The sequence below is a fragment of the Lepidochelys kempii genome, chromosome 23 (assembly GCF_965140265.1).
Source record: "Lepidochelys kempii isolate rLepKem1 chromosome 23, rLepKem1.hap2, whole genome shotgun sequence".
Classification (NCBI taxonomy): Eukaryota; Metazoa; Chordata; order Testudines; family Cheloniidae; genus Lepidochelys; species Lepidochelys kempii.
The window spans coordinates 7,147,125-7,162,177 of NC_133278.1; the positions used below are offsets into that span (position 1 = coordinate 7,147,125).

Below are 15,053 nucleotides of genomic sequence, written 5' to 3' on the forward strand. Positions count from 1 at the left end.
AAGGAAATAATTTTTCACACAACGTGTAATTAAACTGTGAAACTTATTTCCACAGGAAACCACTGAGGCGAAGAACTTAAGATTCAAAAAGGGACTGGACATTTATGGGAATTAACAAAAAAACCCATACATGTGGGAGAGATATTAAACCTTGGCTTCAGAGTTTAGAGACCAGGATGAGACCTGATGAGGAGAGGAGATTATTCCACCTCTGCTACTAGGGGTTCTCACACCTTTCTCTGAAGCAGCTGATGCTGGTGGCTGGGCTAGATGGGGCTCAGTTCGGATCCAGTCTGGCAATTCCTATGTTCCTAGAGGAGCCTGCATCCAGGGCAGATGTGCAGAGAGATGAAAGAGAAGAGGGCAAAGTTTAACTTAACACCCATATGAATTTATTCAATCCAGAGTCCATAGTAGAGTGCAATGATGAGAAATGGGACGTGTTCGGATAATCAGCTCTCTTTATGAAACAGAGACACAACTCTGAGAAACTCCTTAATGTCCTAAACACCTGCACAATGGAACGGCGCTCACAATGATTACTGGATGAGTTTGACTTTAAATACAGAGATACGGGGGTTCTCTCCCATGGATACAGCACATCACAGGAATGTCACCAAATTCTCAATCCCCACCCACCCCAAAGTTACTGGAATAGAAAATAAAAAGCTTTGGAGCCAGAGGACCACAGCAGCTCCCCCCCTTCGCTTTCTGTCCAGTATCCACGGGGCTTTTTTTAAAAATTAAAGTGAGAGCAGGTTAGTCCTTTTTCTTGTCCTCTGCTGTTTTCTCCGTCTGGGCCCTAGGGGAGCCATCGGCCATGCCTTCCATTACTGGTGCAGGGGAGCCATCAGCCAGGCCCTCCTTTATCACCCCCGGGGTGCTCATTGCCTCCCCATCGGGTAGCAGTGCTGGGGCACAGTCCGCCGAAGTGGTACCTTGTGTTAGCTGAGGGACTTGGCCCTCCCCACTTATCCCGAACTCGTTGACACGCGTCAGATCCACCCGGTAGATCCAGCGCTGATAGAGGTAAATGAAGAAGACGACATCTGTGGGAGGAGAGCAGAGCGAGCGTAAACAGCAGGCAAACCCCAGGCCAGATGCACACATCTGAACTGCCCAGTTCTTGGTCCCCCATGGCCTATAAGTGCCTGGTGAGCTGCTTGGCAAGAGAGCCCCAGGCACGAGTGACAGAATAGCTCAGCTGCAGCCCACAAGGGAAATGCTGAGACCCTGAGGCAGAAAGCTCTTTTTTCTCATGCTGCATGGGGAACTCACAGGCCAGCCATCACTGGACTCCTGGAAGGCTCAGTGGGAGAAGTGCCATGCAGCTGCAATAAGCCGAAAGAAGTGGGGTCTTGAGTGCTGGGATCAGACACCAGTAGGGTCCCAGCTAAGCCTTGGCGATCCCCACACTGGCTATGGAGACACACTGACATGCTACACTCCCATCCCCAGTAGCACAGCATGCCCCATGCCTCTCCGACACAGTCGTAAAGGAGACGCACTGCCATCCTTACACATAATGGCAGGGGATGGGAGAGGCTGGCACTGAGCCCCTTACCGTCTCGGAGGCAGCCTATCCTGTACATCATGGGCATTTTGATCACAAAGGCAAAGAGGTCATCGATGAAGGTGTTGAGTGCTTTGTAAGTGAGCATCCTCCAGGGCAGATGGGCTACTGACTTCAGTTTGTAGTTTATGAACAGCTGCGGAGTCATCGTAATAAAACCTGGGGAGAAAGAGAGAAGTCAGGTGGTGGGCCACGAGGCTAACGCCCCCCAAGGAATGTACACTGCATGTCTGGGACAGGCTGGATGCCAGCAGAGCAGCTGGCCCAGGCCATGGAGTTAAATCCTGGCAGAAATGAGGGCAACCCTTGTTCACAGCAGCTCTGCCATAAAGCTCTATAGAGTTCACCACACAGAGTCCCAAGAATAAATAGCCGAGGCAGAGGCGGGGAGGAGAAACCTTCTCAGCTATCTGAAATGGCAGAGTCACATTTTTAGCAGCGAGAGCAATCACCCATTGAACAAGTTACTGACGGACGGAGTGCATTCCTCCTGACTTGAACCCAGGCTGGTGTGCGCTAGTCCAACTGCTAGCTGCTAGGCTGGACAGGATTCTCTGGCCTGCGCTGGGCAGGTGATCAGACTGGATGAACAGAGTGGTTCCTTATGGCCTTAAAATCTATTAAATACAAGAAGGCTGCTCAAAGCAGCAGGCTCCTGCAAGGAAGAAGGCTCCTGATCCAGTAGTGGTGAGATTACATGAAGGGCCGGAGGCAGCTGATGCTAAGAGCAGGACAGTGGGAAGCAGAGAGGAGGAGGGAGGCAGGCTGCCACAAGCCCAGGGAGTGCTTTAAAAGAAAGACCAGTTGGCCTGGAATCTGAAAGGAACAGGGAGCAATAGGGAGGCTGGTCAGCAGCAAAGCAAGTGAAAACAAAGGGAGTTTGGTTTTCAATGCAGGTCGGGTGTTCTGTGGGTAAATTGCAACATGTTAGTTAAGGGAGGTCACGTTAGCCTTGCAGACCAGAGACTGCAGGTCAGAGTGGAGTGATTTGAATCACTTATCAGGAAACCTTGATTTAAATCACCGATTTTAATCTTGCTTTGCATTGGCACTGTTTAGTTCTTTTCCTAAAGAACGGTCAATTCTCACTGGTTGGTAACAATTAAAACATGTTGATTTGCAACTAACTATACAGCCTTTATATTCCATTGATGTTTCTATTGGCTAACCCGGAAGATACACCATACGTATACACATTCTAACCAGTTATATAGCTTAACATACATTTATTCAGATTCTTAATTTTTATTCTATTCTGTGAGAAAATGGTGAACAATGTTTCTTATTTACTATAGGATTAATTTTTACTTGTGATTTATCTCAAGTTGTATTTGCATGGACACTGAAATCCAATTAAAAATGCAAAAAAAAAATCCCAGCATTTAAAGATTGTTTCAGTAGTTAAATAAAACTACTTTACATGTACTGGATATATAAGGGTAAAAATTAAGTTTACCAAATGTGTTATGTATTTAAAACTGATTTACTGAAGAAAGGAAGTATTATCTGTAGCTAGTAAATTTAACCAATTTCTGGTCACTATGGCCTTCAAGACTTTAGAACTAATAGATCTCATCCTCTCACCTTGGTTTTATTCATCGACTGGAAGAGGAAAACAAGTTTTCCTGCTTTTCAACTCCCAATCGGTTTCTCAGCTCTGAATTAACCAGTTGAATAAATGGAGACAAAGGAAAACTCTCTCTCTGCACTTGCAGAGGTGACCACTGCTGTCAAAATCACTTCAGTAAACTCAGGGTCCAGGCACTTAGCCAGGGACTTCCACCATTTCAGTGGCTTGACTTTCTTTAAAAGTTTGGCAGCACATAGAAACTGATTACTATTTATTTAATTTTAGTGATTTTAATAGATTATAGTAGGTTTAGCCCTTAATGCAGGATGTCAGAATTGCACATTGAATTTTAAATAGTGTTGGTTTTAAGAAGAAAGATGTTTTGTATTTAAATAAAAAATCTAATTGAAAATCTGATTTTTTTTTAAAAATCAGAGATTTTAGCCCATGCTGCAGGAGGGACAGCCAGAGGCCTTCTCACAGGCTCCACCTGAAACCAGCAGCTGTCGTGGACTGCGAAGGCTCCACGGTGGCAGCATAATGGGGAACGTGCAGGGCCTTGTGATGAATGCAGACATGGCCTTAGTGTGAATGCTCTGCTCTGGAGCAGAAAATGAACAGCTGAAGTCACTGGAAGAGAAAGGAAGCTCAGCTGGATACAGCAGGTTCTTTCAAGTGTTCAGGGAACTTTTTCCAATGGGAACAACCCACACGTTGCCCAGAGGGGGAAGATGGGAGAAGACAGCATCAAGAAAAACTAGAAGATGTGGGAAAAATCAATCGGGAACTTGAACCTTCCTTTCACGTTCCCTCCCCCTACAGATGGTCTCTGTCCTAGACACAGAACGAAGACAGAGGACTTACCTACATGTCAAGTCAGGACATGCAACTACAGCACACCAGCTTTGCACACAGTAAACTCATCACACTGTCACTGCTACAGCGGCTTCAGAGTGCAGGGTGCTAAGCTGCACTCTGGCACTGTGCTATAGTAATGAGCACATGGGACTCGTGTGTGCAGCAAGCTGGTGCCCTGCAGATTCCTCCCTTGCTTGCCATACACCAACTGGCTGTATGGACAAGGCCTAAGCCCCAGAGCAGTCAGCAGCCCAGCCACTGAAAGTCAAACGTCAAGAAAAACAAAGGGGCCAGAAGTCTTGAGCAATGGCTCCATCTTGAAACACTTGGGCCCAGATAAAGGAAACAGGGAGCACTGTAAGAAGTCATGTTGCACTGGGGAATACTGGGTAATCTGAGGAATGCTGGGGAACTCCCACTGATAACTGCCCATGGGGGAAAAACAACGCACAGCTCCAAATCCCCTCCTGGCCCTAGGAAACGAGCTGAAGCCGGGGCGGGGATTATGCAGGTGAGCACGTAGGTGAGTTTCTCTGAGACCCAAGCTGCTTGTCTACACTACAGATTTGCTGCTGGGAGAGCTTCGCTGGCAGAGCCCCCATGTGGGGACAGCATGATCCACCAGGAGGAGTTCTGCCAGCATAGCTAAACAGCTCTGCCACCAGAAGCACTTGTGTATCAGTGTATTTGTGTTAACACCAAGGGTTTTGCCGGCATAGCTACGTTGGCTAGGGAATGTGAGTTTCTCCACCCTCCGAGGGAACAGAGCTCTGCTGGCAAAACTTTGCAGTGTAGACTAAGCCTACGTGAGGATGACACTGCAATCTTGGGAACAGCTTCTATGATCACAGCCTGCTTGGATTCCATCAGTTCATTTAAGCAGAACCAGTTCCACCCGAGTTCAAACTAGCAAGGCTGGACTTTGACCTACACAGAAAAGGCAGTTGCCCAGCAGTTCACCAGCATGCACTGCCAATGTGCAGGATATAGCAGGAAACAGAACCTCTCTGAAACAGAAGCTGAAGATTAACAGAGTCTGAAGTTGCTACAGTAGCTCCCCCAAGAGCAGGGAATATGGCCAGGAACAGACTAGAAGCGTTACTAAGTGAGGGACAGTGCAACCTAATCACTGCAGCCGAAGCACAAGGGGAATGTCAACACCCAGAGTGGGAAATGAAATTGGAGGTGCCTATACAGAATACCGCATGGCTGCAGCTGGGGGAAAGGGCATGCTTCCAAGTTGGGGTTAGGAGACAGGAACAAAGAAACAAGGGGACTGCATCCATCTGCTCTGGATCGTGAGACACAACATGGGAGTGTGCATGAGAGACAGCCATGGAACATAAGAACGACCCTACTGGGTCAGACCAAAGGTCCATCTAGCCCAGTATCCTGTCTTCCAACAGTGGCCAATGGCAGGTACCCCAGAGGGAATGAACAGAACAGGTAATCATCAACTGATCCATCCCGTCACCCATTCTCAGCTTCTGGCAAAGAGAAGCTAGGACACCATCCCTGCCCAACCTAACTAATAGCCATTGATAGACCTATCCTCCATGAATTTATCTAGTTCTTTTTTGAGCTGTTATAGTCTTGGCCTTCACAACATCCTCTGGCAAAGAGTTCCATAGGTTGACTGTGCATTGTATGAAGAAATATTTCCTTTAGTTTGTTTTAAACCTGCTGCCTATTAATTTCATTTGGTGACCCCTAGTTCTTGTGTTATAAGGAGTAAATAACACTTCCTTATTTACTGTCTCCACACCCGTCATGATTTTATAGATCTCGATCATATCCCCCCTTAGTCGTTTCTCTTCCAACCTGAAAACTCCCAGTCTTATTAATCTCACCTCATATGGAAGCTGTTCCATACCCCTAATCATTTTTGTTGCCCTTTTCTGTACACCTTTTCTAATTGCAATAGATCTTTTTTAAGATGGGGTCACCATATCTGCCCGCAGTATTCAATATGTGGATGTACCATGGATTTATATAGAGGCAATATGATATTTTCTATCTTATAATCTATCTCTCTCTTAATGATTCCCAAACAGCTGATGTGAAGCCAGGCCCTTTGCATGGGATATCAGAAGCCGGAGGGCTCTTTACTGGTAAGTGCAACTCAGTACCTCTTCTCTCCGCTGAAAGCTCATCCTAATTCCAGCCAGACACACGTGATTTGCCTCTAACATGTGCACAGCATTATCCACGGCCTTCCCCGAGTGTGGGTAGACCCCGAAGCTGGGCGCAAGAGGTTGGGAGGGGGTCAGGAGGCCTCAGACGGGGCCCAGCGACTCCAGCAAACTCATGCAACCAGAACGCTGCCTTGTGGGCGCTACTCACCAAATGTCAGAAGGAAGCCATAGAGCATGCTCAGGACCCACGAGTACCAGCCTTTGTGCTCCATGTACAGCAAGCTGTACACAGCATAGCAGCCGAGCAAGGGGAAGAGAATCCACGAGAGATACCGGAACGCCATCTGGGGAGGCGAGATTCAAAGGTGACTGGTCAGCTGGGAGCTGCACAGAATCCTGCTCAGGATCAGAGCAGGGGGCCCTGAGGGTACAGGGGCCAGCTAGTCACATACCCACCTCTTTGCAGGCCTGCTGCCTTGCTGGCTCTCAAGCCCCGGCTTCACAGTGAGGGACTCTCGCTAGAAGGGGGTTTCTGAACAATGCATGGGGTCACAAGGTGCTAGACACATCCCTTCTCACTCACTCGCTACCGCACCACAGCAGGGCTGGAAGCAGGGTCACCATCCTTTTTCCCTTCCGCCATCACAGCCACCAAGGAGTGAGTGTCCTCCATGGCCCCTTGAACACACTTGTCACTCCCGGGGCTGCATCTCTCAAAGACGTGGGGCTTAGGGGTTGGTAGAGCTACCAGGGGGGGTCTCAAACTGGGGGTCACAAGGTAACCACTGACAGCTCTTAGCCCCCATTAAATTACACCCCCATTTTAAATGGGGGGGGGAAGAATCACATTCAGAGGCTTGCTGTGTGAAAGGGGTCACCAATACAAAAAGCTATAAAGCCACTGAGCTACACCCATACACTACCCTCCCTGACTCCAGGGATCAGACCAGCAGAGTGGCCAAGAAAAGCAGGGCACCCTTTAGCAGTTCATGACTGACATTTTACTGAGATTACCAGCTGCGTGAGGGTGGGGCTGCACCAACACACACGTGGCTTAACGACATCTACGCCCCAACACCTGCAGTCATGCCAGAAGGAAAAGATTGAAAGGTGAAACTTGGGGCTGCAGGGCCTAGTGTGGACACTGGGCCATGCACTGAGCTGATGGAAGGGATACTGTGGCTGCAGACAGGTAAATGGAGGTCATGCATCACTCAAGCAGCTGCCAGAAGTCAGAGAAGAGATAGACCAAGGGGAGTAGCGAACTGGACACATGAAGACCCACACGCACATCCAACAGAGAGGAGGAACAGAACTCAAGGCAAACAAGCCAACAACTAGAAGGTGCTGCGGGTTCAGCTCTCTTGCAGATCCCAGTGCAGCCCAGCTTAGCAAGGTGCTGTGTCCTGCTGGGAGAATAGCAGTTTCCCAAGGAATAAGCTAGAAGGGATGACCAGGGAAACGTTATCCAGGGCACCTCCTCTTTTGGGAGCAGGATCCTAATGCAGGGTATACCTGGGTCCCCTTTCCCAAGTCAGGGGGTCCCATGTCCAATGGCGTAGGAATCTAACCCACACTACCCTGGGCCCCCACCTCCCAGAGGGATCCTACCATGCGCTGAAGGAAATCCTCTGCTATGCATTGGACTTACATCATCGTAGACTTTGGTAGACGATTCTATATATGTTGATTTGTCTTTGAAGGTTAAACGTGGAAAAATCCCAGCGACTTTGTTGTCTCGATCCAGCTGTTTATTGACAAGAGCAGGAGTTATAGGGGAGGCAGTACATAATAAAGGCCACCAACCTGTCCCAAGAGGGACCCTCCTGAAAAGGCAGCCTAGCTGGGAGGGGAGGCTCCACATGATCACTAAAGGATAGTGTCTATTGTCCACACAGCAGACTATGTAGCTCCCTCCCCCACAAGGCCTTGTGTATCAAGGTCTATCAAGAGGGCAAATTATTAAGCCACAGAATAGTTCCAGCACAAACTAGTGCATCAAAAACTACCTTCACATATCAGGCCTGGATGGGTCTTGGAGGATGGACACACCAGTTATGTGTGAAATACCCTGCGCTCCTGAATCAATCCTTTCGGTCATCAAATGCTCGTGTGCAGAGACCAGATGCACCACCTGCCTTGTGCAAGTGCAGCGTAGACGAGGATCAGTGTGTCTAGCAGTGATGCCCTAGACAGAGAACGCTGAAGATAACTACTTTGATGAATAAGTGTTTTCAGTCCTACATGTCAAGGCTAACTTCCCTAGGATGACCAAAGATCAGTGTCTTTTTACGGAAGCAACGCATCCCTGTGTTAAAGTGCAATTAAAACACACTGATTTTTATGCATTTTCTTGAATCTCTCTCTCTAAAATTGTTCACAGTTTGTCATGTTTGGCACCACTGGGTTTGTGGGAGAACAGGCTTTCGAATGTTACTCAACTCAACCCATTTCCGACGACACTATTATCAACATTTCCACTGATGGTAGGACATGGAGCTGGGTGGCAGCAAGTCCCCCGGCCACGGGGCAGTGACACCACTGAAATGATGATTCTGTAGATTTTTACCTCCCAGACCTTTCTATCACTAGCTTGCCCATGGGATGCAGTTTTACTACTCGCAGACTAAACAGGAGATGAAGGCAGGCCAGCTGCTTTGAATAACTGTATTGTTTGTGTCATGTCTGCAATCCACGGGCAGTTTTCATCAGCACACAACTGTTCCAGACAGACCCCCATCTCTCCAGGTTGCAGGGTCACCGTAACGAATAAGTCACCAGGAGTGAACAGAACCGTCACACTGTGAGCAGAGCGCAGAACAGAACCCAAGTTGCCAAAATCCCACTGCAGTGCTGGGGTGAAATCTATTCATGCAATCCCTCAGCTACGATCCTTGGATGCATGATGCCTACTGGAACCCGGAGAGAGATTCCTCAGGGAGTGGAGTCCTCTCAACAGCAGCCCGAGGCTCCTAGAGCAGATCAGCAACAGCCGACCCTCGACATCTTCACGAATGCAGCAACACTCACCTCTTCTCCACATCATTTCCCAAAGGGCTACAAAGGAAGCAACTTCAATGGCCCACTCAGAAATCATAGCCCAGAAGTGTGGAGCAAACAGGGACGGATCTCATACTCACTCACTTCCTGCTTACACTGGCAAGGTGGAGAATTGGGTCTCCTACACACGGCATCCCTTCAGTCTAGTGCATATGTGGCCCACAATGTATTACTTGGGCCGCAGGGGCCGGGTGGCAGGGCAGCAGCAGCTCCGGACCCCCGACCCTGTGGGGCCCACACGGCTGCCCCAGACCCCCAACACTGCACAGCTGCCCCGACCCTGGACTCCCACCACATGGGATGGGCCGGCAGCCCCGACTCCTCCCCATAAGGCTGCGGAGAACCTGGCGGACCCTGGGCATATGGACCAGCCTTTAGCACACAGCTGAGCTGGGCCACAGCTGTGCGCTAATTGGGCCACATGTGGCCCGTGGGCTGAGAACTGCTGGTCTAGTGCAATGAGCCACGCACTTACCCTGACATCCATGACTTTTGTGATTTTCCAGAGGTCTATGAGGAGCCCAATGAAGACGCTGACTTGAACCACAAAATTAGTTTCATTGTCCAGGATGTAGAGAAGGACCACAAGTGACTGAAATACCCCGAAGAACACAGAGCGGACGGAGAGCCCCTCCAGCGACTGCCTGCTGTTCCAGAACTGGATATCTAGGAGCCAGAGAAAAGAGCATAGAGGGAGAACTTCCTGAGCACAGGGGGCCCTTCAGGGGCAGCTGGAGTCCCACTGCAGGGAGGAATTTCCAGCTTTCTCCTCTATCTTATGAAAGGAGCAACGCACAGGTCTACTTGCAAATGCATTTCACTTCCATGAGTGGGAGTGAGTTGTGTTCTATATTCCAGCTGTAGGAAGAAAATGGCCAGCCCAGCTCTGTGCGCCATGAAGGTGGTTCAGATGAACCTGGCTAGAAACCTATCCAGTGTTGGCAAGACACTGACTTTGCCCTCTCCATTATGTTGTGAATACAGACTCTCCTGTGGCCAGTAGATGTATGGCTAGTGTGTGATCATGGGGTCATTATACAGACTGAACTCCCAGCAGCGTCAGAAGCATGCAACTTGCTGCCCACAGACTTTGTAAGGGAAGCACTTGAAGTTTGCAAGCCTCACAAGAGCTGAGAAGAGTCTTGTGAAACTGGTGGCTGGCAGAATGGAGAGTGCTCCTCCTGACCTCAAGCACATTGGTGGTGGGGGTGGGGTGGGGTGTGTGGGGGGAGGAATGGCAAGGAGCAGAGTGCAGAGAGTTAGGGCAGGTAGCAGAGGGACAGGTCAGCTAGTCAGCTATATGGGGCTTCAGCAATTCAGCACAGGACAGCCTGGGCCCAAGTGACAACAACTGTTTTCCATTTAGTCACATCCATGCTCTTCACCTGCCCCAGACATTCCTCTAACATTCATGTTGCCACCCCAACAAGGGGCACTGAATAACTCTGCAAAGGCCAATGCAGATCCAGGTTAAAAACCCTCCCTAAGAGGAGTAAGGGCTGGAGCCAAAAGAGGAGATCTTCACTGCACTGCGGAACTTACCATTTTTGAAGGCAAGAAACTCAAATATGCTGTGAACTATGGAAACGACAATGGTCAAAGCCAGCAGATATGGATTGGTCTCCAAAAGAGCAACCTGAAAAGAGAACAAAGATGTGAAGGGCCTATCCCGCCCCTCCGGCCAGGCCTCACCCAAAGGGACCCAGAGAAGGCAATCCAGACAGAACTGAGGGTTTCAGGTGGACCAACAGGAGCCAGTACGTGTGTGGAAAAATAACCCAACCAAGAGATGCATTAGGAGGAACAATTGGGGAAAGCAGAAATGCCAACAGATTTCAGAGTCACAGGAAACAGGAAGTTACATTACATCTAAGTGTATGGGATACTGTGGGTACTCACCCAGGGACTGAGCAAGGCCCGCTGTGTTCTAGTTTGAATTAATCTTTCTTGAAGATGTATGACCAGAATTGCACACAGCCTTCTAAGTGAGGTCTAACCAGTACCTTATACAATGGCATTAATAGTTCTCTGGACGTACTGGAAATGCCTTGCCTATTATCCTAGCATCGCATTTGCCTTTTTCCACAGCCACGTCACACTGGTTGGTGACTCAGCCATCCTGTGATCGACCCACATACACAGGCCTCTCCCCCCGCCCCCCATCGCTTCTAACTGATGAACCCCCAGCTTGTAGCACAGATTCTTATTATTAAACTAAGTGCATGACCTTGCACTTTGTACTATCGAATTTCATCCCATTTCTGTCACTCTAGTCTTCAAGGTCATCCAGTTTGGACGGAGCAGGAGGGCTTGCATCCCACTGCCAGCTCCCCAGAGCCCCACTGATCTAACAATTGGGGGAGTCCTGGCCTGTCTTGAGCTAGGGAGACAAGATCCAAGAGTAAATCTGGTGACGGTTGACACCATTTCGACAGAGCAGCTTTCAGAGCAGAACAGCGCTGACTACGCTGGCCTCTGTTTCCTCAGCAACAATATCCTGGGGCCTGTCCTGTTGTACCCAGTCACAGGAGGCACAGATAGGAAAAGAAAATGGAAAGGGATCCCAGATGGTGGTTATGTCTGGGCCAGAGGAGAGGGATCAGTAGGCCATTTGGGAATGTTCTGAAAAGTGCCTGAATGACTTAGGGGCCTAAGATGCATTTTCAGAAGTGACTTTGCCATTTGGGGTTCAGGCTCCTCAGTCACTCTTACTGCAGCAGCTCAGGTCTGGCTATGTTAAAATTACGCTGACAGCATGAAATGAGGAGCTGTTGGAAAGCCAGGCCAAGACAGGACTGGATGGAGGGGGACAGACCAGGAGTGGAGAGGTACATTTGGGAGTCGTCCACATAGGGACAGCAGTTGAAGCTCTACGAGTGGATGAGACTGTGGTCAGAAAGGATGGAGAGGCACGAGCCTAGGGCAGAGCCCTGCGGGACTTCTACGGACAGTGGCAGAGAGAGGGACCCACCAAAAGCAAAGCTGGAGAAAACCCACCCAGAGGAGATCTGTCAAGGCTGTCTAACCTTTACAGAATCCTGCTCCTCATCAGATTGCTCGTACAAGTCCTCGCCCAGGAAGTGCCATGGGGACTTGGTGCTCTGCGCGGCATAGAGCTGCCAGCGCCACAGCGAGAGTGGGCAGAAGGAGAGGCGGAAAGGCAGCCGCTCCACTGTCTCGTTGATGGGGAAGTAATCCTTCTGCAGGTTCCAGTAATCGTTGAAGTAGAGGATGGGGTAGTAGTCACCACTGACTGCATCAAACTTCACATCTGCAGCAATGGGAGAGAGCACAGAGACAGGCCTGAGAGCGCAAACAGGGATGGGGATAGCACAAAGAAAGCTACCTTCATGCACTCGGACAGATAATGAGGGAGACCCACCTCATCCTGCAACTACAGAAACCATCCTAGACCAGCACCAGCAGGGAACCCCAGACCAGCAACTGCTTCTGTACAGCTGGCTGCACATGGAGCTTGAACCTCCCGGCCTTCCCTCAGGAGAAAGATGCCAACTCCTGCTGCATACAGGCTACTCTGAGCACTAAGTGACTGCCAGAGTGCGATGGAGGGGGGGGGTCTTGCTTTTCCACAGAGGAATGGGAGAATATAGCACTGTTCTCTTGGTGCCCAACTAAGTACAGCATTGTCTTGCAGAGCTCAAACCCATTCCCTCTGTGTATATTACTGACCAAGCTCAGACTCAGGTATTAAAAGCAGTCTGACAGCATCCAATTAACACCCTCTGGAAACTAGGCCATTTGCAGAATTCCAAAATATCAAACTGGCTTCTGGGGAGTTTATGGTGCCAGCTATTTTCTTCGTGATTTGAATCTCAAACTGATGGATAGTGCCAGTCTAACAACGCTGGAGACGGATGTTCATTTAGCCACAGAACGGGTAGTTGTGGCACCTTAGAGACTAACCAATTTATTTGAGCATGAGCTTTCGTGAGCTACAGCTCACTTCATCAGATGAAGTGAGCTGTAGCTCACGAAAGCTCATGCTCAAATAAATTGGTTAGTCTCTAAGGTGCCACAAGTACTCCTTTTCTTTTTGCGAATACAGACTAACACGGCTGTTCCTCTGAAACCTGTCAGAACGGGTAGTGCGTGGGGAGCAGCAGGGTAAGTCTGCCACATACGTCCTTCCCTGACAAAGTAACAGAGTCCTTACTTAGTGGGCCACCTGGTGAGAGTTTAAGCTCCATGACCTATTCAGTCCTGGGTTGCCACTGAGACAGGCAACACAGGGGCCCAATTACAAGGGTGAATTGGTTTTGTTTTGTTTTTTTTTGTGCGCTGTGAACACCTGCCTCTTAGATGCTGCACTGAAGCCATTAACTCACTTCCCGTAAGTAGGCTTGGCGGAATTCAATTTGCATTTTTAAAAATAATTTTGACAGATATCAATGCTTATTTCTTTAAGCGTTTATCCAATTTTTACCTCTTTTTTCACAGTTGCAGGATATTATGGAGGGAGGTGTTTGACAATTATTTAATGCCAGATGTTGAGATTAAGAAAGTTAAAGGTCCCTAAAAAGGTGCTCTGCTCTAGTTCTGCTAATGCTGGCATTTAACACCGTCTTATGCACATTACGGTTGGACTCAAGTTTTCAAGCAGCATTTCTCTTCATTGATGTTGATAGGTAGGCAAAGTATCATTGATGGAAATAGTCTTGTGTGTGTGTGTGTTGAAATCAGTGTTTACCAACATTTCCTGCTAAAAGTCCAATCCTTCCAGCCTACTCACAAGGCCATGAATAGATGGTAACAATTTAGTTACTACCAACTCAGAGGAATTTATACTACTGGACTAGAGGGAAAGTCTCCAATATTCCATTCCCCAAACCCTCAACTGCCCAATCCACAAGTATTCTGAAGAAAATAAGCTAGTCCAAAGCAGACAAAACCAACTCCACTCGCATGCAATTACTACATTCCAACAAGTGCCCCAAACTGGGCAAATAACAGAGGAAAACTCTGCAGAGAACTGTGATGGGAGGAGATGGCAAGACCAGCTATAAGAACCAGACAGATCAGCTCTGAAAAGAAGAGTTCTTCGAGCAAAAGCACACGTTTCAAAATGGCATCTCAGAGAATGGGAAGTGCTGGCATATCCCAAATTCTTACATTGGTCCAGAGGCGGTGGCACACTACCCTTCACCCAGGGAGTATGATCGTCCACTATGTTGATGGTGAGATTAGGGTGCCAGTGTGAGATCACCTCTACAGGGCCGAAGTCTTCTGCTCTCTGCAACAAGAACACAAAGTCACATTTGGTACAGGGGTGCTGGGGCATTTCACTGCTCTAGCAATAGCAAGAGGGCACCACGTATACAAAAACATCCAATGCAGCTCATTAGATTTGGAACTGTAGGTAATTTTGGATTTGGTCCTGGGGAAAGGATGCACAGATAAAGGCACTGGACTTCCACAATGCAGCTAGAGAGACCACCTGACAGGGATGGAAGGACCTGACGAGTTTAGGACCATGAGGGAGGCAAAGGGGAAGACAGTTTCATCTAGATCTCGGACAAACATCAGCAGATGTAGATAGATTAGAGGAGATAAACTTGGAGGAATTCTGCGTCATTGTGCAATGCACAATTTTATAGAAATTAATGTGTGCGCAGAATTTCCTTTCCCACACAGAAATGAGCTGCAGTGCTAACAGCCACCACTAGGGGTCACTGGACATGGCAGAGCCCAGCTCACACATAGAAGACACTGCTAGAGGGAGGGAGAGGGAGCTAGAGGTTCCTCACAGCTGCAGTTCCTGGGACCAAGCATCAGACTGTTTCTCCCTCTGGATCCCTAGGCTTGGGGGTGGGGTGGGAATGGGGAAGAGGAAGGTGGG

General features: G+C 48.8%; 1 protein-coding gene across 2 annotated transcripts in view; it reads right to left on the reverse strand.

Annotated features, from left to right (window-relative positions):
• Positions 1–369: 369 nt before the first annotated feature.
• Positions 370–15,053, reverse strand: part of CLPTM1 (CLPTM1 regulator of GABA type A receptor forward trafficking) — a 53,828-nt gene continuing 39,144 nt past the window's right edge. For both annotated transcript variants that reach the window (XM_073321916.1, XM_073321917.1), the window contains exons 7-14: positions 14,327–14,447; positions 12,223–12,467; positions 10,739–10,832; positions 9,672–9,862; positions 7,788–7,883; positions 6,345–6,480; positions 1,565–1,732; positions 370–1,049 (exon numbers count right to left, since the gene is read on the reverse strand). In XM_073321916.1, coding sequence (XP_073178017.1) covers positions 760–1,049; positions 1,565–1,732; positions 6,345–6,480; positions 7,788–7,883; positions 9,672–9,862; positions 10,739–10,832; positions 12,223–12,467; positions 14,327–14,447 — 1,341 coding nt within the window. In that variant the 3' untranslated portion in view covers positions 370–759. The remainder of the gene's footprint in view (positions 1,050–1,564; positions 1,733–6,344; positions 6,481–7,787; positions 7,884–9,671; positions 9,863–10,738; positions 10,833–12,222; positions 12,468–14,326; positions 14,448–15,053) is intronic.